The sequence below is a fragment of the Onychostruthus taczanowskii genome, unplaced genomic scaffold (assembly GCF_017590055.1).
Source record: "Onychostruthus taczanowskii isolate IOZ18803 unplaced genomic scaffold, ASM1759005v1 scaffold58, whole genome shotgun sequence".
Classification (NCBI taxonomy): Eukaryota; Metazoa; Chordata; class Aves; order Passeriformes; family Passeridae; genus Onychostruthus; species Onychostruthus taczanowskii.
This window is the reverse complement of record NW_024503457.1, coordinates 9,441,685-9,469,153: the sequence shown is the minus strand read 5'-3', so window position 1 is coordinate 9,469,153 and position 27,469 is coordinate 9,441,685. Positions and strand designations below refer to the sequence as shown.

At 39.1% G+C, this 27,469-nt stretch overlaps 1 protein-coding gene across 1 annotated transcript in view; it reads left to right on the top strand.

Moving 5' to 3' along the window:
• ATP10A (ATPase phospholipid transporting 10A (putative)) overlaps window positions 1-27,469 on the top strand; it is a 108,816-nt gene that overhangs the window by 16,995 nt on the left and 64,352 nt on the right. The window contains exon 2 of the mRNA XM_041418202.1: window positions 24,286-24,490. Within this exon, the coding sequence (XP_041274136.1) occupies window positions 24,286-24,490 (205 nt within the window). The remainder of the gene's footprint in view (window positions 1-24,285; window positions 24,491-27,469) is intronic.

Genomic DNA, 27,469 nt, shown 5'->3' with positions numbered 1-27,469 from the left:
ACTTGCACATTTTCTTTAAGCATGGCTGTGTGGCATGCCTCAAATAGAGAGATCTTTACTCAACAGGTAAGGGTGATGAGTTAAGCCTCTTTACTCCAGAGAGTACTTAATTGCTTTCTCTTGGGGAAAAAAAAAATTGCCAAACAAATAAACAGAAAATGGAAGTTTTCCAACTATCTGTAGAAGTTTCATTTTCACACTGTGCTTCAATCTCATTACAATTTTTGAGGAGTAATATTTGTAGTCAGACATTCCTCGGATGGGAAGTGATTAGAGTGCGAATTGCTGTAGAAAAGCACTATTTCCAGTAATAACACAGCAGGTGTTTTGAAAGAAAGCTGCCTTAACCTTTCAGATTGCAGAGGCATCCCAGTAATTCTGAGAATCACAATCAACAAATGCCTAATTTCACTACTGTTTTCCTAATTAAGAGGGAAAATGGTGTAAGGAACCTGAATTTTAAAGACATTCTCCTACAAATTAGCAGTTTCCTATTTCTGATCTGTCACTAGAAATAAAGTCATTTACATGTAGCTTCAAGACCTCCATGCTGGAGCATAGCATGTTGCTAGCATCGATGGGCACACCAGGTACAAAAACCTATGTTTTTATCAGTCAAAAAAATACACAGGCAGTGCACCATGGAAAACAGATTACAGTTAGTGATATCAAGATAATTGTTTTCTGATAATTATGCTGTCTTCAAGACATGGGATTCAACTTTTAAAAAATTTCTTCATCATTTGCTGTTTGATGCGGAAAATTTTGTCTTAAAGATTACAACTGAATGCAAATCCTTTTGAAGTCATTCTGATGGTACAATGAAAAACTTGCACATTGTTTTCTGTCTGAACTTCGTTTAGATTTAGGTCTTAACCAGCGTACCTTGTTTTTTCCTTGCCTCATCACTTCCCTTAGAAAGCTCTGCAACCAATAGCTCTTAACAAGTTTTGATCAGGTCAATTCTTGTCCTTAATTAATTAATTTAATTGACCCATGGTATAGAAACTTGGCATTATCCCCATTATGCAAAAGGTTAAGGTGTAGTTAGATTTTCCTCCTACACAGCTGCATATTATATGTTGGGATTACTAAGCAAAGTTCTTCACTTAACTGTTAATCAATTCTTGACAACCCAAATTATGAATAATACCAAAAGAATCTAGAGGTTTGTCCTGCTTGGACTGAATAGCACAAGTCTCAGTATTCCTAATAGATGCAAGATTAGTTTCCTCTTTTTGCATTATAAAATCGTAAGCATCAGGAGAAATGCAAACAGTTAAAGTAAATTATTCTATTTGTCATGTTTTAAGACCGTAGATTACACATTACTTTGCATATGTTCTGTTTTTCACTACTATATTTTGCCTAATAGCCTGTCATCTATTAATGTAGGGGAAAATTTGCAGTGTCAGACATTGTGCAAGATATTCTGAGTACATTCCCATCCATCCTAGCATAGGGGTTAGTTCAGAGACTTTTGCTTGACAGAAGTTTGAATGCAGCAGAGATCTGCTTCAAAGCACACAGAACTCACTGTGAAAAACCTCAGTGACATCAGTGAGTTTGGGATAAAGCACTGGAATTTCCTGAAAGGAAAATAAATGGCAAATATTTCTAATTGTAAGTAATTTTAAAGCAGACCACTTTGTTCTCCAAAATCACTTTTAAGGAGCTGCTAGAAACCAATAACATGTATAATTTGATTAGTTTGATGTCTACGATATTTTTTTTTCCTGCTTACTCTTTTTAGTTGATGGAAAAAAAATTCTCTTTACTCCTGATTGATCACAGATAATTAAAGAGCTTTGATGTGGCCAGCAAAGCATACTTACTGATCTAATAACAAATACAAATGTTTTTGGAAAAAAAAGCTCTTGGGCGTATACTGAAATTACATGTTTGTTTTTCTCCCCTCTTTTGAGTAATAAAAAAATCAGACCTTTTTTTTTTTTTTGAGGAATGTTTCCTCAAGCTGATTGTTCTACTTCAGCTATGCACACACTCTATAGTAGAAGGGATAAACAAGCACAGCTTTGTACTTGTTCCAGAACAAGAAAACCTACATTCAAAACTGTTTTCATAAAAGCCACTGAAAACTTAACCTGTCTTGCAAGGTTGCTCTTGCTTGGCCTTTCTTGCATGTAAGGCTTTCTAATACCAGGCCTATTTGCTCTTATGAGTCCCAGTTTTAAGGAAGAATATATAGAGATTAGTAAATTCTCTTGTTTTTTTCTTCCAAAATTCAAGGCTAAGTGATCAAATTTACATTCCTCAGGTTTTTGTTAGTCTGTGTCCTATAAAGGGGGGAGCTGTGAATTACAGCAATGCCTGATGATAAGTTCCTGTGTGCTCTTTTAGCTGAGCATTTTAAAATTGCTGGTGCTCAGCATATCAGAAAATAAGGTACTGGAAAGACATGGGTGTCAAATGCCTTACTGAGCTCGGTAAGGATGGAAACTTTCCTGCCAGTAGAAGCCCAGGGCTGTCTAGGTTTCCCTATAATGTCAGGCTCTTCATTTTCAGAAACTGTTACTGTGTGGCTGAGATGACATGACATGTCATGTCATGTGGCTCATGGCACCGTGTCCATGCTACCTGTCAAGCCACCTCCTTCATGAGTGCACCACACTCTGCCTTGAAGTGCCTGTGCACCCACTGCTATGAGAAGGGTGCCCTCCTGCACCATCCCCCAGTCCTCAGAAATCCCATTCTTTCCAGCCTTAGTTTTTTCATGGACACTTCTCTACTTGGTCTTATCCAAGGATTTACCCCCTTGTGGTTAACACCCATTCGCTTCCTCTCAAACTTGCTCTGATGGGAGTAATTGAGCAACTCGCTTGGCTTTGTTTTGCTGCCCAGGAAAAGCAAACACAGTGGAAAAGAAATGTGTCTTTGGTTTACTTTTAGATCATTTTAGAAAGTCAAAATGAAATCAGAAGCTTTCTAATGAACACAAAAGGATCACAAAAAAAACTTGAAGTTGTTCTTCATTCTGGATGAAGGCCAGGTTCATTCAAGGCCAGGATGGATGGGGCCCTGAGCAATCTGATTTAATGAATGGCATCCCTGCCCATGGCGGAGTGTTTGGAATGAGATGGTCTTTAAGGTCCCGTCCAACCCCAATCATGAGCAACTGAAATCATTAGGGAAGAGCAATTTGAAACAAAAATGACTGTAAACCAGAAAAGCATCCCACTTGTGAAAATGACAATTTGTCTGCCATCAGGCATCTTTAAGATTCACAGTGTGCTGTGAAATAGCCTTCTCTTGAATTTTTCGTTCTAAGGTAATCACTGTTTTTCTTCTCTACTAATTTCATGCCTCCCCTCTGGACTCTCTAATGCTAATTTTTTGCTGACCTCCTTTCTTCCCCTACCCACTGAGCCCTGTGTACATACAGCAGGGCCTTGTATCCTCAAAATATTGCTTTTCTACCTGTCTTTGACACAATGGCTTTCGGAGCCCTGGGGTTTGGATGGATAAGGCCTCTCTAATATTCAACTTGTAGTAAATTATCAGCTGGTTTTGAAAATGCAAACTCCTGCCTTCCAGTGTTTAAATTCCTTTTGGAGAATTTTGGGTATAATTTGATCCTGTTGTCATTTTTGTTGGGAAATAACTTATCTGTGTGCTGAATGAACAGTGGCTGGTTTTATTGAAAACTAGAAGCCCAAGTGGGTTTTTTTGTTATTTTGGTATTCCTTTTTTTTAATCCCCTGAAGCTATCTAGTTAATTTCTGTTGTGGCTGGCTCCAGAACTCCTAATGAAAACCAGAAAAAAAAAAAAAAGTTTTTGGGAGACACATAAACCTAATATTAGTTTGGAAGGAGTAAATATTTATCCAGGCAGAAGGAGATGACTTATTTAAAGACTGACCTAATTTATTATTTAGGAAAACCACCTTTCTGTATCCACCCTGCAGCCAAGAATTGTCCTTTTTTCTCTCTGGGGAATATTTTAGTTTAAGAAATGAGCCACACAGCCCAGAATATACTGGCAGGGGCAGTCTCCCAGAATGGAACTACTCATTAAACTCATTTATCCTCCTAACAGAGCATTCTGAGTGTGTTGCAGTGCATTAGGGACAAAGCTGTGACCTTTCAGCAGTGACTGAAAGGTCATAGCTCTCAAAGCCACTTGCTGTAGTGGAAGTCACTCTGGTCAGGGTTGGGTTTGTACTAACAGTTCAGAGATGCTTGTCCATGACAGACATCTTCCTTTTGCAGTTGTGTTCAACACCTCATTTTTGAGCTACGTGCCAAGTAAACCTCCAGAAAAAATAAGTCTTGGAGAATGTGGAGGGGTCAGGGAGGTTGTTTTTGTTTTCCTCATGTCATACTCAGTTAAGGTAAAATAATAGATGAGGCAGGGTATCATAAACATGGTAGAGTTTCTTATTTGAGGCGGATTGTTTGGTTTTGTTTGTACGGTTCTTTTTTAATCCTGTGCAGACCGGTAACAATAAGGAGCATTCCTTATTTGCTGGTAGTAATTGAGGTGTTGGATAGTTTGTGGTCCTAACTTAGTGAGCAGTGGACAGGCCACCACAATTACTGGAAACTGTGATGCCTTCTCAGCCAAAAGGGCTTGCACAGGCTGGAAGAAAGAATTGCTTGCCTCCAGCAGAAACATCCTCTGTGACAGAAAGCAGAGGACAGCAGTGTGGTTACACATCCTGTTCTAGTTTCAGCTGAGCACTGCAGGTCTGGTTGCCCCCAGGACCCCCTTCCACTCTCTCAGCTGCTCAGTTTAGTTGCTCTTAAGTTTTCTTCCTAGCATAATTCAGTCAAAATGATCTAGAAGAGCTGCAGCACTTCTAGTAGGGGAATTATTTTTTGTTCCTAACTGACCTGACCTAAGAAGCAGCAGTTGTTCCAGCCATTGCAGTGATGATCAGTCACATCTCACAGGAAGGCAGCGGTGAGCTGTCTGTGGTGAGCTGCAGAGAGTAACCATTGAACTTGCTCCAGCTGTACTCAGAGCAGGCAAAGCCCTGTATTTCTAAATCAGCACAAGGCAAACATGAAGTAACATAAAGTAAGTTTTTATCAAAGTGTATGGGCGTTGTGCTGCTTGGGCACAATAGCAGTCCTGGTCTTGTAGCCCCAATGGTTTATATTTGTGTATTTGCTGCCCAGTTGCAGCAGATGGTCCTCTGAATGGATTTTCATTCTTTTACTCTATCTGTGCCTCTTTGTACCACACTTAAAATGCCTTCCCTCTTTCACTTGACAGCTCCGGTATTTGTAAGGTTATCACACCTCTGCAAGTGATTTGAATGCACTGTGCAACATACTGAGTTATTTTTATATTTCCTAATAAAGATCTTGCCATGTTTGTGTTCTCTGAACTCTGCCCAGATTCTCATCCCTTTCATTCCAGGCACTGCTGAGGTCCCTGGCAATATTTCAAACTTCAGAGCAGTCAGAGGAATAGAAATCCTTGCTATGATGGAATAATCTCTGTGTTCAGCTATAAATTTTGCTGACCCTCAACTGCTGTGTTTAAAGGTAGCATTGCCATCCACACCCTCATCTTGTGTAAGTGGGACTTGTGCTTTGGTGTGTTCTCATGTCCTAATCCCTGTATCATCTACACCTGTGATATAACCAGTGGATATCACAGCCCTCTTCCCCACACAGTCTGAAAGTCCATGCTTTTGTGTTGTATTTAGGAGTTTATTTAATTTCTGCTTCATATGAATCATTTTCAGAGGGTTTTCAGGAGAGCAGTAGCATCTTTTTGCAAGCACTGAATTAAGAACCCCTTTCTGAAATGGGAGAGCTGAAATGAAGGAGCTGTCTTAAAACTGGACTCAATACAGCCTAGTGCTAACAAAACCATCAGTTTAATTTAACATGGCTATGCCTGTGTAATAAAGCAGATTGAAGATAACTTACCTCAGTAGGTCCTGTACTTTGATAGGTCTAGTTTGCCATGATGCATGCACTGCCTACAGATCATTAGCTTTAATGGTGACTAAAACTGGAGTTAGCAAGCATTCCTCTGTGACTCTCTTCCTACTGCATATGATGTAGTTTATTATTAACCTGTGTCAACAGCTCTTCCAGTAATTTATAAGTCATATTACACTGCTCTTTACATCTGATGCTATTAAAAGTAACATTTTCAAAAATTTTTTGTGAAATACTATATTGATGACAGCGCCTAGTCAGACTTTTATGCCTTGTCTTTTCTTTTCATACTTTAAAGCTTTTGGAAATGCAATCACATTGAGAATTACGTCCTTGTAGGTGTTTTTCTGCAGTTGTTTAATGCCAGAAAGGTCAGCCAAAAATCTGCAGTTGTCATCAGTGAGAATTTTGACATGAACCTCTTTGAGAAGTCTGTGATTCTTTTGATGCTGTTATTCATTCTGACATTTAATGTATTTCATGTGTTATACCATCACCCTAAAAATATGATTGCAAGTTTTGAAACTCATAGTCTTTTTTTAAACTAAAAAAAAAAAAACCCAACCAAACCCAAGAAGATTTTGAGTGTATCTGTATACTCTATTACTGGTAACAAAATCTAGACTCACATCTCTCATAATGCTACTTCAGTTAACATATGTCATTTTGACCACCATAATAGTTCACATCTTTACATAAACTCCAGTTTCTCAGAGACTGCAAAAAAATTTTTTTTTTTTTGTTAAAAATTGGCCAGACACTATCAAATAACAATCAGTACAATACAATCAGTAGTTTTATTCACAGGGATTTATTAGTTTAGCCAAGGACATACATGGTAACTTTGCTGAGTCATCTACTTTAGGCACAGAGTTGAATGAGATGTGTTAACAGTTAAAATAGTCTGTAAACAGTCTGTAGACAATTATATCTGTTCTCATTTTTCCACTAAGCTGTTTTAAAAAAATAGCATATGATTCTGCTTGAAGAAATGATTGAATATCTTTGAATAAATAGGAGCCATAGGCTTTTAGTGTAAAGAAATAAGAGAATTTATATTTACCTCCGTAGATTGTAGACATTATTACTGAACTTCGGCTAATTTCTTAGATTTGGTCAAAGTAATTGGTTAAACTCAGATTAACACCTTTTTGTATTTTCTGAGCTATATGCAATAGGTTTTGTTAGACTAGGAATCTAGTGATGCATATAGATGGTATTCCATCCTCTATTGAGATACAGACATTCTGTCTATCAGGAAGCCTTTAAGACAGGTTTCCATTAAAAGCAAAATGACAGCAAGATCATTAAAATGTCCTAGGTTTTTTTGGACAGGGAGATCTGCCATCTGAGGAGAATATGTAAACCTACTTATGCAGGTTTGTTTAAAGTGAGATTACATTATTTTAAAATACTTTGTTCCAGTGTTTTATGATCTGGCAACTTTGATTGTTTTCTACTATTTCATACATTTCTTGCTTTTAGAAAACCAGGTGTCATCTTTTTTCATTTTCTCTGTATTTCAGATGATGATGGTTTTAGACTTGTGCCAAACACAACTTGTTTTGGTTTAGGCTAAGCAGTCAGTTCTAAGCACATCCTGTCACTACTTTGACACTTCTGTAGCTGGTAGATGCTGGAGTTTGGCTAAGGCTCTCTCAGTTCTAGTGCTTTGCTGGACAGATTCACAGTCTGTGATAAACATAAGACTGCCAGAGTACCACACCTATATTTAAAACCTTTCATTTTTAAGCAGTTCAAGTGCATGCTAGCTCAAATAAATTATCACAATGCAAATAGGTTTTGTAGTCCAGTCTGGGGTTGTGTGGCTTGAAATGTCTTGTAATGCTTTGCTGGGGAATTACTGAGTCCAGCCTGAGTGCTAAGTACCTGAGTCCAGCTAAATACTGGGTAACTTGCTGGGTCAGCTGATAGAGCTCTGCTGAGCTCAGCACTGAAGTTTGAGGTGGCCAAGCGGAGCACAGAACATTCACTCCACTGCAAGGTTAAATCATTTGAGGCTTTCTAACTCAAACATAGCTGTCAGTATGCACGTGTGAAAAGACAAAATATTTTCACAGAAAAATGGCATCCTGCTGGATTCCTGCTTTCCCATAAGCTGCCATGATTTACTTGCATCTCTGTTAAGGATTGAAGGAGACACAGAGATTACTATATCTGAGCTGACCAGCTAGAATGATACAGTCTCGTCTTAGTTTTGATTGCTGGATTTCTTTACATAAAATTCACTCTAATAAGAAATAGTCTACTGATGAACCACATTAATTTTAAAATCCCAATCTATGGGTTATATCATTTTACCTCTATCCTTTGGTAAGACTTTTTAGTCTTGCCATCCTCATTTTCCAGATTGATTAAAAATGCATTCAAATTCATTCTAAATCAAAGCAGGAAAAATGGATCTATAAATTTTCTGTAACGTTTCCCAATTGAACTGATGTGGAAGTAAAATGTGATTGATAACAAAATGTAGTAGAATTTATTGTACATATTGGGCATACAATTATTCCTGTTTCCTTTACTTTTATATATCATTAAATGTACAGAACTAAAGATGCTTTACCAAGTGAACTAAGGCTGGCTGTGAAAGACACAAATAGAGAAATCTCTTTTACCTTCCTGTGTTTCTTGGGAGTAACTGCACAAGTCTCTCTGCTCCAAGGTGGATCTTTGCAACATTGGCAGTAAAGTACATTTTGCTTTAGTCTCTCTCTGAAAACTAGCATGCCCTGTATGTGAAGCAGAATGTGAATAGTCCATTGAGATTATCTTTAATGTCTCCTGTTGGCTTGGATGAAAGTCACTTCAAAAGTGCAGCCCTCAACATATATTCAGCATGTAAGTTTATTTCAAAGTCTGTATCTCCAAAGACCATTGTGGCCCACAAACTGGTAGGGTCTCAAAAACTAACAACAGATCCAGAAGACAGAGCTGCACAGTACTGCCCTGTTTTGCAGGCTAAGCAATAAAGCTCAGAAGTCCCCAGCAAAAGTAGAGTCACAGAGATAATCTTTTATTGCTAACCAGCCTTAGTTTCTCCCCACTTTCAAACTGGACTGAATTTTTCCTAAACCAAAACTTTTGTGATCTTGCTTCAGTTAAATTATTTCCTTAATAACCCTTCCTCTTACGTTTTCAAGTGGCCACTAGTTCCTTTTCTCTGCTTTTAACCTTCTTTACACTTTGCTCCATGTATACCTCACAATTTTCTCTTCTGTGTGTATCTCATGTACCTCTTCTCAATTCTCATACACTTCTCATTTCTCTGTTCCCTTCTAGCAGATTCTTCTGCTGTCTGTCTCTTCATCGGTGTCTGACACGTGTAAAATCAGAGTTCTCCTAGAAAGATATCAATCTATCCTGGGAGGGATCTGCTTATTGATGCAAAGATGGTAAGAAAGGAGAGAAATTCTTCATCTTCCTAGTCAAGGGCTAAGGATTAGGACTAGAAGCCCTCTTTTAGTCTGGATTGAAACGTAGTTGCATTTTAACTGCTGGTTTGATTCCACAGGTACCATTCCCAAATGTGGCCCAAAGTATCAAACGGAGTTTCTTGCAGGACTCCCATTTGGTGCTGCCTCAGACTTACTCTGCATTACAAACAGTGGTCTACTCTTCTCTAGTGGGTTGCCAGCTGCAGTGGAGCAGTTTATGGGCAGTAGCACAGGCTGTAAAACCTGTTTGCTAGAGAATGCCTCCCTTTCTAGTGGTCCATTTGATAGTCTCCAGAATCTAAATATTCCTGTCATTAATATGTTCTAACAAAAACTGTATGTTAGAAATTAATATGTATACAACAAGCCCTTTAACCTTTTCAGAACTCAGTGGTTTGCTTTTGTTTTTAGAATTTATCAGGTTGGATTTTTTAAGGCATTTTCTGTAGTCACAGGACTACATTTGGAGATGCCTGTAGCAGTTTCCACCCAGATTAAGATCATGTCACTGTTTCTGCTGTGCCTTGTTTGAAAAGATGAAGGAAAATAATGCTGTGTATGTAGAGTTCTCAAACAAGGTTTTGAGCCAACAGCAATTTTTTTTAAACTCATCTTAAACAAAAAATGACTAAAGATTCTTTCAAGTGCTTTGTAAAACATTCTAGTTATTTTTATGCAGAATAAATGACTATAAGTCTAAAAATGTCTAGGAAAAATGCTTGTTTTGATTACATTAAAAAATTTAGATAGCTTAACCCTGAAGAATTTATACATCTTTCTCATACCACACTCTCGCTCTGATGTCACAGTTTATATGTAAGGGTTTCTGAAAGTGCCAGTGTGTATGGCTTTTGTCTCCGTAGACAGACCAAGCTGTAGGCAGCACCAAGCTGTAGGCAGCCAGTAGCATGCTGACAGAGTGACCTGATGTATTTTGGAACGTGTCTAGACTGGATTTCTGTCCTGGTGGCAGAAGTAACTCTTGACATATGTTTACATAAGAAATGGATTGTGTCGAGGGTAGTCAAGAAAGCATTTGCAGAATTTGTGCTGTGCGTTTATAAAGCAGCTTGGTCTGAATTAGTGCCTGCAGATGAAAAATTCTTTTCCTCTGATGAGTAAGATCCACATCACAAGGGGATTGTAACCATGACTTTCAGTTTTAGGAATTTTAGAAGCTGGGGTGTCTTCCTTACAAAGGCTTGTCCTTGGTTAACCTCACTGATACGGAGCTAAATGCAATTCACTTAATGTCTGGAAAAGTGTTTTATCCACTAGAGAAGTCCTAAAAAAAAGGTACATAATCAATCAGGAGGTGCTAGGAAGAAAGATCACTGTCTACAGAGATATAGCAAACACTAGATAAGGAGGAGGAAGGTGTTTTGGAGAGGATTTAGCACTGAACTGGATGTAGCAATGAGGAGCCATTGTGTTCAAAGCCATTAATTGCTGCAGATAAAAAAGGAACATGTAGCAAAACAATTATGGAAAAAGGATGGAGAAAAGACTGGAAGTGAATGTCTTGATAAGAGTTTACTTTAGGGTGAGAGAGAAAGAAAGCCACACATTTAAGGTGTGGGTTTTTTTTAGGATGGGGTCCGAGTGAAAAATAACCCTCAGTTACAGCTTTGTGTAATGGTCATGTGCCAGCTCTAACAAGCTGAGATTCAAATATTTTAACTTCTTTTGAATTTCTTTCAGACTTGTGGGGAATGGTTCTGGGTAAAAATTGCTTTCATTATGTTCACAACTTTTATCTGCAGGATTAGACTGGTTTAATTTGGAATACCATATTGTGAGATCAGATTGAAGTTCAGTTTTAAAACTAATACTCTCTCCTTTAAACTAGCTTCTGCTTAGAGGTTGTGAGACAAACGTCTTGGTCTTTGTCTGCCAGGCTGCTTAATACTGTTTTTTTCTGTCTATGGACAGGGTGGCTGCCACATGCTGAGGTGCTTCAGACCTCTTGAGCTCTTTTAGAACCTCTTTTAGGCTGCCTGTTCCCCTTCCATGATTCAAACCCTGTCAATAAACAGTCTCTTTGAAATTGCTTGCTCTAAGCTCTGTTTCTGGGTGTTTCAAAACCTAGTCACTTTCTTCTTCTGGCTACAAAAAAGGCCTTGAAATGTGTTTTATTCCAGGATACTGAATTTCAGTGCTCTATCATTTTTCCCGCAAGGAAGGTATGAATGTGAACTACAGAGAAGTTGTCATTATGGAGTTTGGCCAGAAAGAGTGCTTTTCTGCCTGAGTTTAGACATCTGTTTAGATATGTTTCTGAATTTGGGCCAAGATTTGTAGCCAGGTTTTGGAGTTCAGTAAACAATAAGTGAAAATCATGCATGGAAATTATTTTTTTAATGTTTTTCTAAATGTAAGAACAATATTTGTCAACAAATGATACAGTCATTTCCAAGAAAGACTGAGCTTGATGAGGCAACCTTTCATGTAAAAAGAAGCAAAGGACAATATCCATTCCTATTAGTTCGTCTGCTTAGATTTTAAATTCTTCAAAATTAATTTTAAAAGAGTTCCTGTGAAACAGTGTTCACAGATGACACTATTTCTTTGTAATAGGGCAATAGTGAAAAAGTGTATATTTACAAGCTTTTTGTTTAAATATGTAAAAATCTGTCAACTAAAAAGCTCTTGAAAATATCTGGGTTATAGCTGACAGTGATTTTTTAGAAGTGTGGATAATTGCTGTGGGAATCATTATGGTAACATACACTTCATTTTGAAAATGAATTGTCTGGTAAAGTGATGGAAATAGGCTATCAAAATTTGTACTGATGGTGTATTTTTCTTTATGAATTACCTTTTTATTGATGGTAGTTCAGTAGTTGTGGACAAGTGGAAAAGATGACGTGCTTCCCTGCAGAACTCTATAATTACAAGGTCTCTGAAGAACTATGTTAACAGGGTGAGATGTACTGTCTGCATGAGCTGACTGTATCTCATAATGCCATTGGAATTATGAGCTACATAACTCATAGTAATTTTGATTGTAAATCAGTGGGACAGGAAGGGACTACATTTCTCTCTGTGAAAACATTATTGTGAAAAGTATTATTCTAGCTTAGTATTTCATATTCAGCTATAGTCATTGACTGGCTACAGTAAGTTTGGAATATTAATAAGATCATCATCCTTAATTCTGAGGAAGCTGCAGGTAGTGTGAAAACAGTCAAGTTGACATTAAAAGCTTTAAATGAATTTTTATCCTGATTATTTTTTGTGTAGATACCTGCAGTATCAGTCTAGCTTTGAATCCGAACTACTCAAATGTTACTAAAGGTAACCTACATTTCCTTTATATAGTAGAATTTTACATTTCCTGGTTCTCACTTCTTCAATATCTCTATTATTTACTTTCACCAAGAATTTTGAATATAAAATTTGCATCTCTAGGCATACTTGTTTTGACTCAAACCTTCAAAGATTCATATCACTGCATATGATTTGCATGGAGTTTGGTCTTCTAATTCTTCTTTGATGGAAGTGAGGAACATGTTTATATTCTGTGAATTTCTGTAAGATGGCCTTATATAAGGCTGAATTCAAATTGCATTAGGACTTAAAGCATAGCAAATTGAGGCTTACACACACCCAGATTTCAGTCTAATGTAGGATCCAACCCAGTCTGTGTGCTCAGGTAGGAGTGTTGGGAAGTGCTCCCAGGACACAGTTTAGATGGACTTTAATGATCGTCATTAAGAAAGCATTTTTGGGAAATATGTCGTTATTATTTTATACCAGAATTTTAGAGGTTTTCAGATTTTTAAATTTTGTTTTGAGAACAATATGCTAATTTAAACATGTCTTAGTACTAAGATAGAGCCTGAGGCTGTTTGCTTTTCCTTGCATTTGTATTCTTGTCTTGTTGGGGCAAGCAGTGATCCAGAAATGTAAAGACAGGCTGTATAACCTATGAGAGCAGCTGAACACAGAAAAGTTGGCCAGATACAGCATAAGATAAGTCACTACATTTAAAACTTCAACTGTGCTTCTCAGATCAGCCTGAAGTACAAGTTAAGGCTTATTCTCTACCAGCTTCTGAGTTGTGGTGCCTTTTACTGCTCCTTCCCTCTTGCAAATGTACTGATGCTGAAGATGTTTCTGCTTCAGATCAGGTGGTCACAGTGTTTGTGCATCAGATCAGGGATTCGTGATAGAATCATTGAGTCTGACTTTGTCCAAGATTGGACAAGATTGTTGAGACCAACTGTAGCACTGCCAAGCCCATCACTAAACCACATCCCCTAGTACCCCATCTGCATGTCTTAAATACCTCCAGGGATGGTGACTCCACACTTCCCTGAGCAGCCTCTTCCGATGCCTAACCACCCTTTCAGTTAACCAATCTTACTGAACAGCCAACGTAAGAATTCCCTGGCAGAGCTTGAAGCCATTTCCTCTTGTCCTGTCTCTGGCTGCCTGGAAAAAGAGGACAACCCCCACCTGGCTACAACCTCCTTTCAGGGGAAAGAGCAATTAATTCCCCCTGAGCCTTGTTTTCTTGAGCTTCAACAACCCCAGCTCTCTCAGCCTCCTCTCATGCTGCCTGTGCTCCAGAGCCCTCACCAGCTCCATTGCCCTTCTTTGGACACACTCCAGCAACTCAGTGTCTTTCTTCTCACGCAGTGACTTCATAGAGCTAAATGTAAAATGTCAGGCAGCTCTCTGGCTACCAGTGCAAGCATTAGTGCAAGCACTTCAGGAACCTGCTGCTCTTCCATGTTTGGTTCTGTCAGCATAATAGAGATGTCTCTTCCAAGAAGTCTCATAGCTCTTGTGTGTAAGAAACTGCATGGAAAAATAGCAGCAAAGAAGAGATAGTAATAGTAATTATAATTATAATAAAAAAAGCTTTCAAAGAAAGATCTTCGTATTTCAGGTCCCTAGCCATCTGTTCTGTTCCTCCAGATTAGGAAGAGACTTCTGAGAACTCAGTTACCACAGACTTGTTGCCCTCCATTCTGCTGAGCCACAGCCAGTTACAAGAACATTAGTATGATGGCCAGGAGCAGTGGCTCACAAGTGAAGTTTTATCTCACCCCACTGGGAATTCATCTCAAGGCATAGGACAGCCAGTCATACCAGTGGCAGAGTTCTAAAAACAGTGTGCAGCATCTGATAACAAAAGTTTGCCAGATGCTATTGTGATACACATTTTGGCTGACATCTGACTATTCTGGGGCCTCTTTCATTTTCAAGTTAGCATTGCAAATGAAAGGTCAGTGTTTACCTACAAATCCTGCCAAACCTTTCCCCATCACCATTAGAAGCACACAGAAGTGTCCCAGTTTGCTTGGCCTGATAGCCAAGACATGCACAATGGCCAGGTTATACTGCCCCTTTTGTTGTACCTGCCTGGGGGTGTTGGGTGCAGACCTCTAACTGAATGTTTAATTTTGTGTGGTGTGGCACTGTAATAGCAAAGTCTGGTGCATGGGCTAAAGCTAATTTCTGGAACTGCTGCCAGAGGAAACTCTGAGGTAACAATATAATGTCAATTGTTCTGAATGTAAGCATTGCACCCTGGAACCCACTGAGATCTGAGCTGGTACTCAGTATTTTTCCTGCCTTCAACCTGTACTTTAGATTGTCCAGATGAACACAGATGAGAACATCCAAATGAGATGGATGTCATGGATGTATGTTGCCCAGACAAGAACAGAACTGGAAGGAAAATGTAGAACTTAATAGCTTTAGGAGGAGCTAGAGAAGGTTGAATGCTTATATTTGGTCTGAGATGTTGGTTTTGCCTGTTAAATGTGAAAATGATAAATGATTAATGTTCTGGTTAACATTAAATAGCCAAACTATATTAACTTCTAGAGTGCTTTACTGCAGTGATTAGGTAAAATGTGGCCTTCAGAGTTTTAAATGAGATGTATGGCACAGTTACATCCAGAAAAAGTCTCCCAAGCTGAGTATCACCGAACAACTCCATCAAGACTGTGAATGTAGTTAGCCGTGAATACCTTTCCTGATAACAAAATCTTTCTGTTTTTACATGTTTATTTAAAACAACTGGAATACTTTTTTTTCAAATAAAACCAGCTGCACTTCTTAAGAAGTACTTGTTTTTAGAAGGTCTTTGTAAATGGCTTTTTGTGTATACCTAGTGAATACATTAATGCTTTTTTTTATGTCCTGGGTCAGCCTGTCCTGAGATCAAATGAGGCAGATGTGCAGAGCAAGAGGAATGATAAGGAATAAAATTTCCACTGAAGTGTCTGAAACTCTTAAAGAATGGGATTTTCCTCAGTAACTGTGCAGATCTATGGTTAATTTACCTTTTGAAATGCACCTTTAAGATATGAAGAGCTCCTTTGGAATCGTCATGTGATTGCACTGCCTTAAATGTAGCGGGGATGCACCAAAAGGAGGATGTAGTCCACCAGATTTGTTCATCTGTCTCGAACCTGAATTTTAGGCACTCAGACAGTATTCCTAAGTCTCCTCAAGCCATTAATTATTCATTTAGAGAACAAGGACCCTGGAAAGCTCCTACACAGAGCTCATATCTTACCAAAATTTGGCATCTAAGTTCTCCCTAGGAAGAGTTCCTGCTCTTTCTTTAATTTTTTAGGCAGCAGGCACATATGCAGGAGGTTTGTGTCATTAGGTAGCTACTATTTCAGTGGGTTCCCTTTAGCAGGGTGTTATTTCTTCTTCTATGTTTTCTGAACACTGAGCTCTGCTGAATCTTTTTGCAGTGGCTTGTAGCAGAACTTTAATGGAAATATTCAATGTTAATATCTGTGATGGCTCTGAAAATCAGGATGAGAATCTTACCTGGCTGTGAGCCACGTCACATCCAGGCTGTTCTTCCACTTCCACCTCCTTGTGTGATACTGTTCAGAAAGCCTCAATACTAACCATGATCTATCTGTCCTGCTATATATAAAGCAACTGATACTCTTCTCTCCCAATATATGTGTTTACTGGAAGAGTGACAGGACTTTTTTAGCATTTTTGGCAGCAACCATAAGAGGTTGAGAATCATGCCACTTACAAAAACCCTAATACTAGATGTCTCTCTGGAACAGTCATGTTTTAAAATCAAGTTCTAGAAGACATCTTGGCTTTCTTCAGTTTGTGTAAAGTCTCATTACATGTTCTGCTTTTATGTTTCATATTGTTATCACAACAAGTTTCTTGGCTGAAAAATAATTTTTTCCGGGTAGTAAATGTTTCATTATAGTTAACAATAGTGAGGTTTCTTTCAACATGAGGTATAATGGAGATAACAATGCCAAGAGAAGTTAAATTACTACTTCCACATCATAAGCCTGAATTGTTGAGGTCTCTTTGGTACCTTTTCATAGCAAGTTTCACTTGTAGCAAAAAAAATATCAGCTTCCAGAAAGTATGAATTTGATAAAAGGCACCTTTATACCTGTGTATGCAGATTTGCTTCTAGCAGCTGTAACATACATTTGCACATGCTCATCCTCCTAAAAATAAAAAAAAAAAAAGGATATTTGAAGTGCATAAAAATAATGCCCCTAAAATAATGTGAAGATTATGGAGTCTATTTAGAAACTTCAATTATGGAGAGATTTCCTTCTCTTCAGTGTTTCTCAAAAACACACTCTACTAATCTGTTTTGTCTGATTAGTATCAGATTCAGAGTCTCTTAGTGATTTATTTTCATAGAAACAGATGTTATCATTTGTGGTGGAATGGAGACATATTCTGGGCATTATGTAACCTCCTTTGGCATAAACTTATGCTACATGTTTTTCCTTCATTTTGCCATAACATTGTAATTGTACCCAAATGGTTCTCAACATGTTTCCATAGATACTTGACATGTTCAGACTTTGTGCAATGTACGCCTTGGTCTCGCAGATAGCACTTGTTTTTAAACTCTGAGATCTGCTACACCCATAGTTTTCAAATCATAATTGATACTGGTTATAACACAGCAGTTTTGTTCACATATTTCAGTGCTGTCCACCAGCTCTTATTTTGTATCTTTGCAACATCTCTGCTTGCCACACAAGTGTTCATAGAGTGCTAAGGGCTCCCTTAGTGGGAACCCTCTCCACACCAGCAGGTCTAGGGAAGGTGAAGGCTCCAGACCAGGCAAGAGAAAGAACAAATGATTTGGGAAAACCGTATGAGCATAAAGGACCTATGGAGAAACAGCTAGATGCTGGAGCCTCCCTAAAGATAGTCTGGCCTAATGTGATACTTCTGTGTTTGCATTAGTCTGAGGTCCTCCTTCAGACGTTCCTGCTCTGCTTTGGGCCTGCTAATTACCTCCCAAGTTTTTTCAGTTAGCTCGTACCTAACCAGAAGATTTGTCACAGCACTTATAGGCCATTGATTGGAACATACTTTAAATCACTGGGAGCAGAGATGTACCTGAGTCATTCTTTTGTGCTACCCCAATCTATTTCTACCTCCTGAGATGAAAAGGAAGGACATGGCTGACATCAAGAACAGATACAAAGTATGCTTTGTACATGCACAACAGCTCTTTGACTGTCTTTTGTGGAGGGCTTTTTCTCTTCCACAGGCTTAATTTCTTGCTGTTTCTTTAAAATCCTACTGGCCAACCTCAGCTGGCAGGCAAGGCAAAGGAGTCAGATTTCTTTTGAAGTAAAGACGATTGTTACTTCAAAAGCAGGTCAGCGGATGGGCTTGGACTGGGAAATTACATTTTATCTGGATGTTTTGAGAGGCTCAAAAACCTCTGGGTTGCAGCTGGAATGCATGCAGGAAGGGGTATGCTCTATAAGCCAGGTCTCTGTAAGCCAGGTCAAACAGGCTGAACACCCCAAAAAGTACAAGAGAACATCTTCCCAACTTCTGGTACATGTGTTTTACAAGCCCTGCTGAGGTGGATGTAGGAGCCTGTGCTGGGGACTAAGCTAAGGCAGCACTACTTAGAAGCACAGGTGCCCCAGTCACTGGATCTGATGGAGCAAATCTGCATCAACCATTTTCACTCATTAAGTGTAATTTCTGTCAGTGGAGAAGTACATGAAGTAAGAAATGATTACCTATTAGTCCCCATCCTCTCAATTTAATGTATAAAATTTCTAGCATGCAGACCTTACACGAGTGGAACAGATTACAGCTGCATGGCCTTCATACTTCTTTGCAAAGTATTGCTTATGATAATGTTCCCAAACTTAAAAAATAAATTCTAGAGAAAAGGCAAGACATATTTTATCTTGTTATATATATATGTTATCTTAAGTAATTTTTAATAATTCCTTATTGTGCCAAAAAAATTTAAAATACATTCAAAAGAAGTAAACTATTATTTTTGTGATTTCTGAATGGAGACAGCTTGAAAATCTTCAGCCTTTTGCAGATATCAAGTCTCCACTTGATAGTCTGTCTTCTGGACAGTCTACATGTCCAGAAAGCAAAACTATGAGCATGATCTTTATCAGCTCGTGTTGCAAAGGGGACCAGATGAAGGAAAAGCATAACTAATATGTAAAGAAAGTGTCATTTATGAGTTTCTAAATTAGAAACTGTCATTAAAAAAAAAAAAGAATCAATAGTTTTGGTTTGTTCAGTTTTTGCTGAACAAAGTAGCAGTTTTGCTGCTAACTGAAGTCAGTCTCAAGTTTGGCACTCACCTGTAGGCTGTTCTGCTTCAAAATATAGCATTGGCCAAATATATGCAATAGACTAATGGTAAACTAATATAAATTTTTAATACCAAAGAAAGTATTTTTCTCTGTGTTCATACACTTAAAAGGATGTTTCAGACTTTTTGTGTGCATATTCAAGAGCAGATATGCTAGGATAATGGCACTTTATCATTACAATTTGACACCTGTCAGGGCCACATTTGCTGTTGGCTAATAAAAGTGTTGATGTCAATCAGCTGTATCAGCTGACTTTTCAGCTATTCATCTTTAGATTTCTGTCAATGTTTACCTGTAACAACATGCTCAGAAATGTGAAAGCACTGGAAAGTTCTACTTCCAATTGTGGCAGAGACAAGCATGAAGATTTACGTGACTGTGGGTTTAAACCACAGCTGACAGATACATTCTTTGCATGCAAGTATATTGATAAAGATTAGGTTGTGTGCAGGAGGATGCACATTTTTAATATTTGAGTTCAACAGAACTATAGTAGCTGGGCATAGCTGTCTGAAATTAATAGCTCATCATTGTGATTTAACTAGATAATAAAAACAATATCTATTCCTTCTGCAGAACAGGATTAGTTCATGGCAGCATATTGATTTTTAGGACTTTTATCTAACTCTCCAAGCTTGAAAGATTTAGTATCTCTGACCTCTTCCTGTGGTTCATCATGGTTTGCAGCATTCATGTCTTGTAGCATCAGCCTTAAGTATATTGTAGGTAATAAAATGTATCTTCAGGCTCATGTTAAATGAGGGCAGGTAGAGCTGGTATTGTGGAGTGTCAGCTTCTGGCCTAGATATCCATGCCACAGTTTCCTGTGACCATTGTAGGGGACTAGACTCACTGAGATGCTGCCTCCCATTCCTGTGTTCCTGCCAGAATTCTTTGAGCCTTTCAGCAAAATGTTCTAGGAGGTTTGATGATGTTAAAGTAAACTTGCCAGAAGCTTTTGTTAACAAGTCCCTGCAAACAGTGCCTGCAGCTGTCACAAATGAGTGGTTTAGGCCACTTCAAGAGTAACAGTCAAAGGTATTACCAAAAGCAGGTTTTAATAAAAATCTGAAAGCATGACTTAAAAGAGTTTCACTCTATTACTACAGAGATGAAGCATACAGGGAAAGTATAATTATAATGAATTTCACATATTTTACACAAGGACCATGGTAAGGGTACATAAGGTAAGGGAGATTTCCCCATTGAGTCATGAGTTATGGAGTGGAGTTATGCGTTATAGCCCCCTTGCTTTCTAAACTTCTGAGGAGCCTAAGTGCAACTCAATCCAAACTTCATCTCAGTCTTCATCCATGGGATATCTAAAGGATTTAATGGGGAAATCCTGCTGTTGGGTTACAAGATTTAGAATGGACTCCCTTGCTTTCTGACCTTCAGCTGCAGCCTGGGTGTGGCTGAGTGCAGCTGTAGCATCAGACCTGGGAAATGATGTATGTCTGAAGCATTTAGCAGCACTCAGTAATCTACTAATTTAATATTTACAAAGTGATTTAATAGGACTAACCTTAATCAAAATAGTAACCCTAGTTAGTTATCTAATAGTTATCTGTAGGGTGTTTAAATCAATTCATACATGCACGCTCACAGACACAAAGATGTGTGTGCACATGTGTGTATATATTTATATATAGGCACAAAGATACTTGTTAAAAGTTCCACTTTGTTTCACTGCAGTGTCAGTGAATTACTCACATTAAGTATCTTGGCATTTCTCAGTGGGAGAGACTTGAGTGTCAAGGACTTGGGGTGTTGGCCCAGGCCAATTAATCAGCTTTTGATGACAATCCTCTGAGTCTTGATAGTTTGCAAGCTCTGAGTGACATCCCACTCTGAGGGACATGCTGGTACTGCCTGCTGTGGTCTCAGAGGGCCTCACGTAGGACCACTGTCTATAAGGTCACAAGATGACTGGCATTTTTTTCATTGGTCCATTTCCACCCTGACTGTAACCCAAGTTGATAATTACTGAAATGATTCAAAAGCCCAGTTTCACTGGAGTTATGATTCAGGTGGGTAACATTCCAAGGGTATTAGGGGATGACTCATTGCCCTCCTTGGTCAGACAGCACATGTCCCTGATATGAGCGGTACCACTCCACCTTAGCCGTGCAAGGGTTCCTGATGTGGTCAAGGGACATTTCACCACCCAACTCATTACACAAAAGCCAAGGCCTAATGAGAATTATTGAAATTGTAAGACAGGCTTGAGGAGGTAGAGCAGACCACGGCGGGGGTAGGGAATGCACCACCACAGAAGCCCTGTACTGAGACTGCAGAGGACTGCCATCCTTTTGGGCTCCATCTCTTGTAGAAAGTCTGGCTTTTCTAACTCTCTATATTATATAATCTTACTGGCACAATGTAATAGCAAGAATAAACATTTAGTAGGTAATATAAATCTTGGACAACTAATTCCTGTCTCTGCAGAATCAATGGAAAAAGCTTACCTTATCAATGGGGTCACTTATGTGTTTGTACTGGCTGCAGAATATGATGTGTGTCTCAAGGTGATCTAATCTGCATGTTCAGAGGACTAGGCTGAGAATGTTAAAGGAAAGCTTCATAGGGCCTGATGTAGTCATGGTCCAGATAGTTTCTGAACCACCCCATGTAAGGACAGTATCATGCCATACTCTGCAGAGAAGGCTTGCAGTGACCACTCACTGGCTGCAGTGAAACAAGTCTCAGTTCAGAGCTCTGCTAGAGGACACACAGCAACCCAGTCTAAAGAGGATTAGAAAGTAATTTTCCATGAAGACAGTAATTTTCCATCCACTATTGACCCTTGTTAGCAAAGAGCTGATCAAGTGAAATATGGGGCCAAATTGTTCCCGTGTGCCTAATGAAGGGGGCTGTGCCCTGGGCCCTGGTGCATGTCCAAGAGGTCTTATATTCACAGATTTATTGAATCACAGAATGGTTTGGCTTGGTAAGGACCTTTAAAGATCGCTTAGTCCAATACTTCTGCCAGGAGCAGGGACACTCTTCAATATATCAGGTGGCTCAAAGCCCCATTTTGAGCACTTTGAGGGATGGGGCATCCACAGCTTCACTGGGCAACCTGTTCTAGTGTCCCAGCAGCCTCACCATAAGAAATTTCTCCCTTAAGTTTCATCTAAACCTATCCTTTTTCAGTTTAAAACCATTACCCCTTGTCCTGTGGCTATCGGCACTGGTAATAATTGGTTTTTTTACAAGTCCCCTTTATGTATTGAAAGACCACAGTAAGGTCTCCCTGCAGCCTTCTGTTTTCCAGGCTGAACAATTTCATTTATTCCAGCAGAGCCATTTGGCCTTGTGTTGCTTAATATCCACCCTTCCTGCCACCGTGTATATAGTTGTGGCAGTTGCTAAGCATGTGAGGGATGAGGAAATGCTAAAATAGCAATGCTATTTCAAACAATAGAAATTAAATAAAAAATAGTAGTGCTTATAGCATAGTATGGGACTATTTGCTATTTTTATCCTGATCGTGCTTTTGTGCTGCTGCTTCTTGTACATGCATTTGTACATCACCCAGTTTCACAGTTAAATTATAAAGGATGAAGAACAACAGACACATTTAAAGGGATTTGGAGTTACAACAAACCCTTCAGATCTGCAGTGCGGTAATTTGTACTGTATTATGGCACACTGGGTTTCAAAGCAATTCATACTCATTAGCAGAGAAAGTTAAATGTTTGTTTCAGCCTGATTATGAAGAAAATGTGTCATTTCAGCACCTAGTAGGTGTATTACTTGCCTTTGTTAGAGATTATCATGTTTTACATTTGGTACAAACTAATCCTTTTCAGGTTTTAGCAAAGTAGAAATCACAGCCATAATTTTCATTCTTACCCTTATAAACTAGATGTTAAAGTGAAGAAATTCTGGGGGATATAACCTGATCTGATATCTGACCCTTTATTGTTCAGGATTTTGGCTAAATACATGAATAAATGCCAATTTAGTTACTAATTCTTCTAACACCAGTGAAGGCATAACAACATTGTCAGGATTTCCCTGTTTCCACTTTGTTACAAATCTATTCACATTACTGCTGAAAATGATGTTTTTAAGAATAATATACTTCAAACAAGATAAAACAGCTGCTGCCACCTATCTCCACCCCTCATCAGAATCCCATTCTGCCAATTAAAGTGCTGTCCCAGGAGACAGTCTCTGGTGACAGTGCCAGCATTGACAATTATCTTGGTCCTCACACAGCAGAACGCCTTCTAATGGCTTAGAAAAGTGTCAGTATATTAGCTTTCCATTTTCAGGTGGTATTTTAATGAGTCAATATTGGGGCTGTTTTGAAATTGATTTCTTTCAAAATCACAACAGAATAAATCACTTTCCATAAATGCCAAGAAAGCACTTGAGTCTGTGCCTGCTGTAAAACTAAAATCTGATATTTTTGCTAAAATTAATTTAGCAGTCACCTGCTCCTTTTTCCTCTTGCTCTCAAAAAAAAAGTTAAAAACTAAAAAAGTAGCAAACTAGCATGGCCTTTAAAACTATAGAGGTTTAGTGCTTGTACTCCAAAACGAAAAGTTCAGGGTAACTAAGCAGGAATCAGCTATGTAACAGACTGCGCTCTGACTAGAATGGGAATAGCATAGAAATACTTAAAATAAATTAGAGTGTCCTTTCCCAGTAGAGTTGTTAGGATTGCATTTTACCATACATGCCCTTGTAGTTCTAGGTTTAGTGGTGAAATTCCTCTCAGTTAGGGATCTTTGTCCAGGCTATGATGTACAGCAGTATACAGAGTTTCTCCCGGTTGGAAAAAGGGAACAAGGGGAAGCTATGTGAGGGTGCATCAGAGGGTGGCACATGAAGGGAGAACATTCAGGAGTCATTCCAAGCAGGTGTCCTGGGCCTAGACCTGTTCTCATGTCTCCTAAAAGTGACTCCTTTTCACACAATATGGGCACGCCTCTCCTTCTTGGAGTCATATGGTGACTCAAAGCATACAGGGAGAGAAAGGAGAATGTGTGAAGCTCCTGTTTACCCTGCTTAGTCAAGTCTGACATCAACATGTTTTCCTCTGCATTTTAAAAGAGGGTCTTGGTAACTCAGACCTGTTTCTGAGTCACTGGAAAATGGCCTCTTGTCACTCTGCATTGACTTTTCCCAGAGTAACTTGAGGGTTCCTGAGGACCTTCCAAAGGCAGTCCTGTAGCAGGTATTCCTCTTTCAAATCAAACCAGATTTATCAGAAGCATGTCAATCTGTGCAATTGTTTTCATTAAAAGGCTTGTATATATTTTTTATTTCAGAACTGAGAAGAAATATATAAGCAGATACTGGAAAGAAGTGAAAGTCGGAGACTTTGTGCAGCTTCGTTGTAATGAAATTATACCAGCTGACATATTGCTGCTCTCCTCAAGTGATCCCGACGGGCTATGCCACATAGAAACAGCCAACCTGGATGGTGAAACTAACTTAAAACAAAGACAGGTGGTGAGGAGGTTCTTAGAGCTGGTAAGTCTCCATTCCTAACTCGTATTTAAGATAAGAATTTCTTTCAAGAAAGTAGCTGGTTACCAATACGCTCCACACCAGCTAAATCTGCTTGATCTAATAGTGCTGATGAACTATGGTTATGGTTGTCATTAAAATGCTAGCACTTGCCAACAACTGACCTCATCACAGTATCAGAAGTTTTACCATCATTTTTCCCTGAATCTGAATAGGAATTATTTGGGGCAATTGTGTGTGGTTGGAAAATGTTAGAGGATTTTAATGGCTTCTATTGTAGCTTGATTCTTGAAAACACATTTTAACTGCCCAAGGAGAAGATACTTAAATATAAACATGTACTTTTTCTGCCTGCAAACCAGATCAGTTTCAATTAGGAATCTGCCTCAAACTCTGTGTTGGAGAATATCCCTCCAGCACTTGGAGCATTAAAGCTTGTAAGATTTAAAGGGACAGCAAGCATTTGTTCTGGAGGTATCTGTGCTCAAAAACTGTTTTACTCTTCTCTCACTGTGCTTATCTCTCCCCAACAGCACTATTTTGAAACAAAACATAATCCACATCAGTTACTGTCAGCAGAATTAGAGGAAATTACCTGAAGTTTTACTTGCTTTAATGATCTTATTGAAATAGTATTTATTTGTATGCCCTCCTCTCCCATCCCTCTTGCCAGCTAACTCCAGCTTCCTGTATTTGTCAGGGGGAAAAAAAATTATTTAGAACTCAGCTACATTGGTTCTCCTAGTAGCACTTCTAATTTGAGGGATTTTGCAAACAATGGGAGCTGTTGCCCTTAGCACTGTCATCAAAGGTAACTACAGGAGCCTGTGGTTGTACTGAGAAAGATCAGCATTAATGACGTTATTATCCAACCAACAGGATAAAAGTCAATATGCCTTCCAAATAATTGTTTATGGTAAGTAGACCTTTTCACTAAATAGCCTGTAAAAATGTGGCATAAGGACTTGTTTAATGATCAATGATTTTCCACACAGAATTTAGACATGACATGGCACTTACCACTGTGGCAACAAGCTAAATCAGCTACAGGCCAAATGTTTCAAAAACTCTTGTTTCAAAGTTAATTGGATTGCTACTCAAACCTCCCATCCTGTTCCTGCTGAGAGGAAATCTCTCCCATTGGACAGAGCTTCAGGGAGGTGCTCAGATATGTATCACAGTTTTCTGCCGATACAGACTTCTTATGTGACTTCAGGTACCTTATGTAGGACAAAAACTGTAGATTTCATTCAGGTAACTGAGCACAGGTGTGTTTTTGCATTTGTGGGTACAGTTATAAGCTAAGGGCACATTCCAGCTCTGCCTCAAAGGGAAGGCACCAGGTCCTCCACTCATTTAGAGCAGATGGTTGGATTTCTGTGATATGAGACTACTGGACACACATCATTAGGTATTGGTAAACATGGTGAAAAGAATCAATATGTCCAACTACAAATTATCAGAAAACTGGCTTTGAAGACCCTTGCTGCCCAAAGGAGTTTTTTATACTGTCTTGGGATCCCCAGCTCCATGGCAGCAGAGTAGTGATTCAGCATTCCTGGAAGCTGTCAGGCTGAGAAGACACCTGCCAACCCCACAGACTGCCCTGCTCCTGTGAGCTGTGGCACCTAGATGTGTGCCTGAGCCCATCAGTTGTGGAGTCACTTCTGTGTCTTCAACCAGCAATCCCATGGATGCATTAACACAGCAGGAAAACCAGGAGGGACTACCCCACCAACATTATGTTTGGCATACTCAATGAGGTTTAAATTGCTGATCCAAACCAGGCAGCTAAAGACTTCAGCTCTGGAGTTTGTACAGTTTGGCAAGACCTGCAACCTTTAGGCTGTTGTGTGGAAGTGAGTGGCCATTTCCTCCTCAAACAGTTAAAGATTATCAAAGACTGAATTGGGCCTAATTGAGGAAGAAGGCTGAGGAAACAGTTCCTACCTAGGGAAGCATAGCTAGCTGTATGTGCCAAGGACATCACAGTATATGTGGCATGGCTAGCTCACATACCCTGCTTTACTGAGGAAATGAGTTGTCTTGTAGATACTTGAAGTCAGTTTTGTAGACACCTAGCACACCTTGGATCTCCAGCCCATCCTCCTTCCATATCTTAGTTCTTTGAATCATAAGATGATTATGGAACTTTTCTATCTCAGAAGTGGGCTCAGAAAAATGTGGATAAATATTTTTTTAAAATAAATTTAAGATCACAAGGTGCCAAGCACAGTAGCTGTGAGGTCCATAGTAAATTGTCAGAGGTTAAACTGAGGTCAGTGACAAAAAGCTCATTCAATCCCAATGAAAACAGGACTGGTCCTCAAGGAGGCAAGTATTGAAAGAGAACTTGTAAGAAAACCACATGTGATTGCCTGCCCTCTCTTAAAATAGCTGAGAAAGCAGGAAATATCCAAGCCTGGGTTCCTACATCAACTGAGCAGTAGGCAAAGTGCACGCTCGCAAGAAGTCTTCAGCAGCTGCAGCATCACAGAACCTCTCTGTAACAGCACCCCATACGTTATCCAGCAGAATACTTGCCATCCTCATTAAAATCCTGGCCAAAACCTCTCTAAGCATACTGTTAATTTAATTCATGCAGCAGCATTAGCTTTCACACTCCATACTAGTAAGGATAGGCTCTTACTGATTCTTGAAGGTATTGCCTTGCTGAGAGATACTTAGCAGTGGGATGAAGGGAGGTGCTTGGAAAATGTTGGACGAATAGTAGGAGGACAGCCAAGTAGCATGAAATAAGAAGGTGATGCCTGTCTGTTGGATTGAAGTGCACTTCCTATCTGGATATGTCTTAAGTTGTCACAACTGGAGAGAACTTAGCGCTAGATCTCATAAAATACTTTGCATGACCAAAATTTTCTTGCACCTAATGCTAACCCTCCTTTTGCCAAGGCTTAGAGAAGCTTATTCCCAAGTCTCTTACAAGACCTGCATCACAACCTGTTCATGCATTGGCTGAGT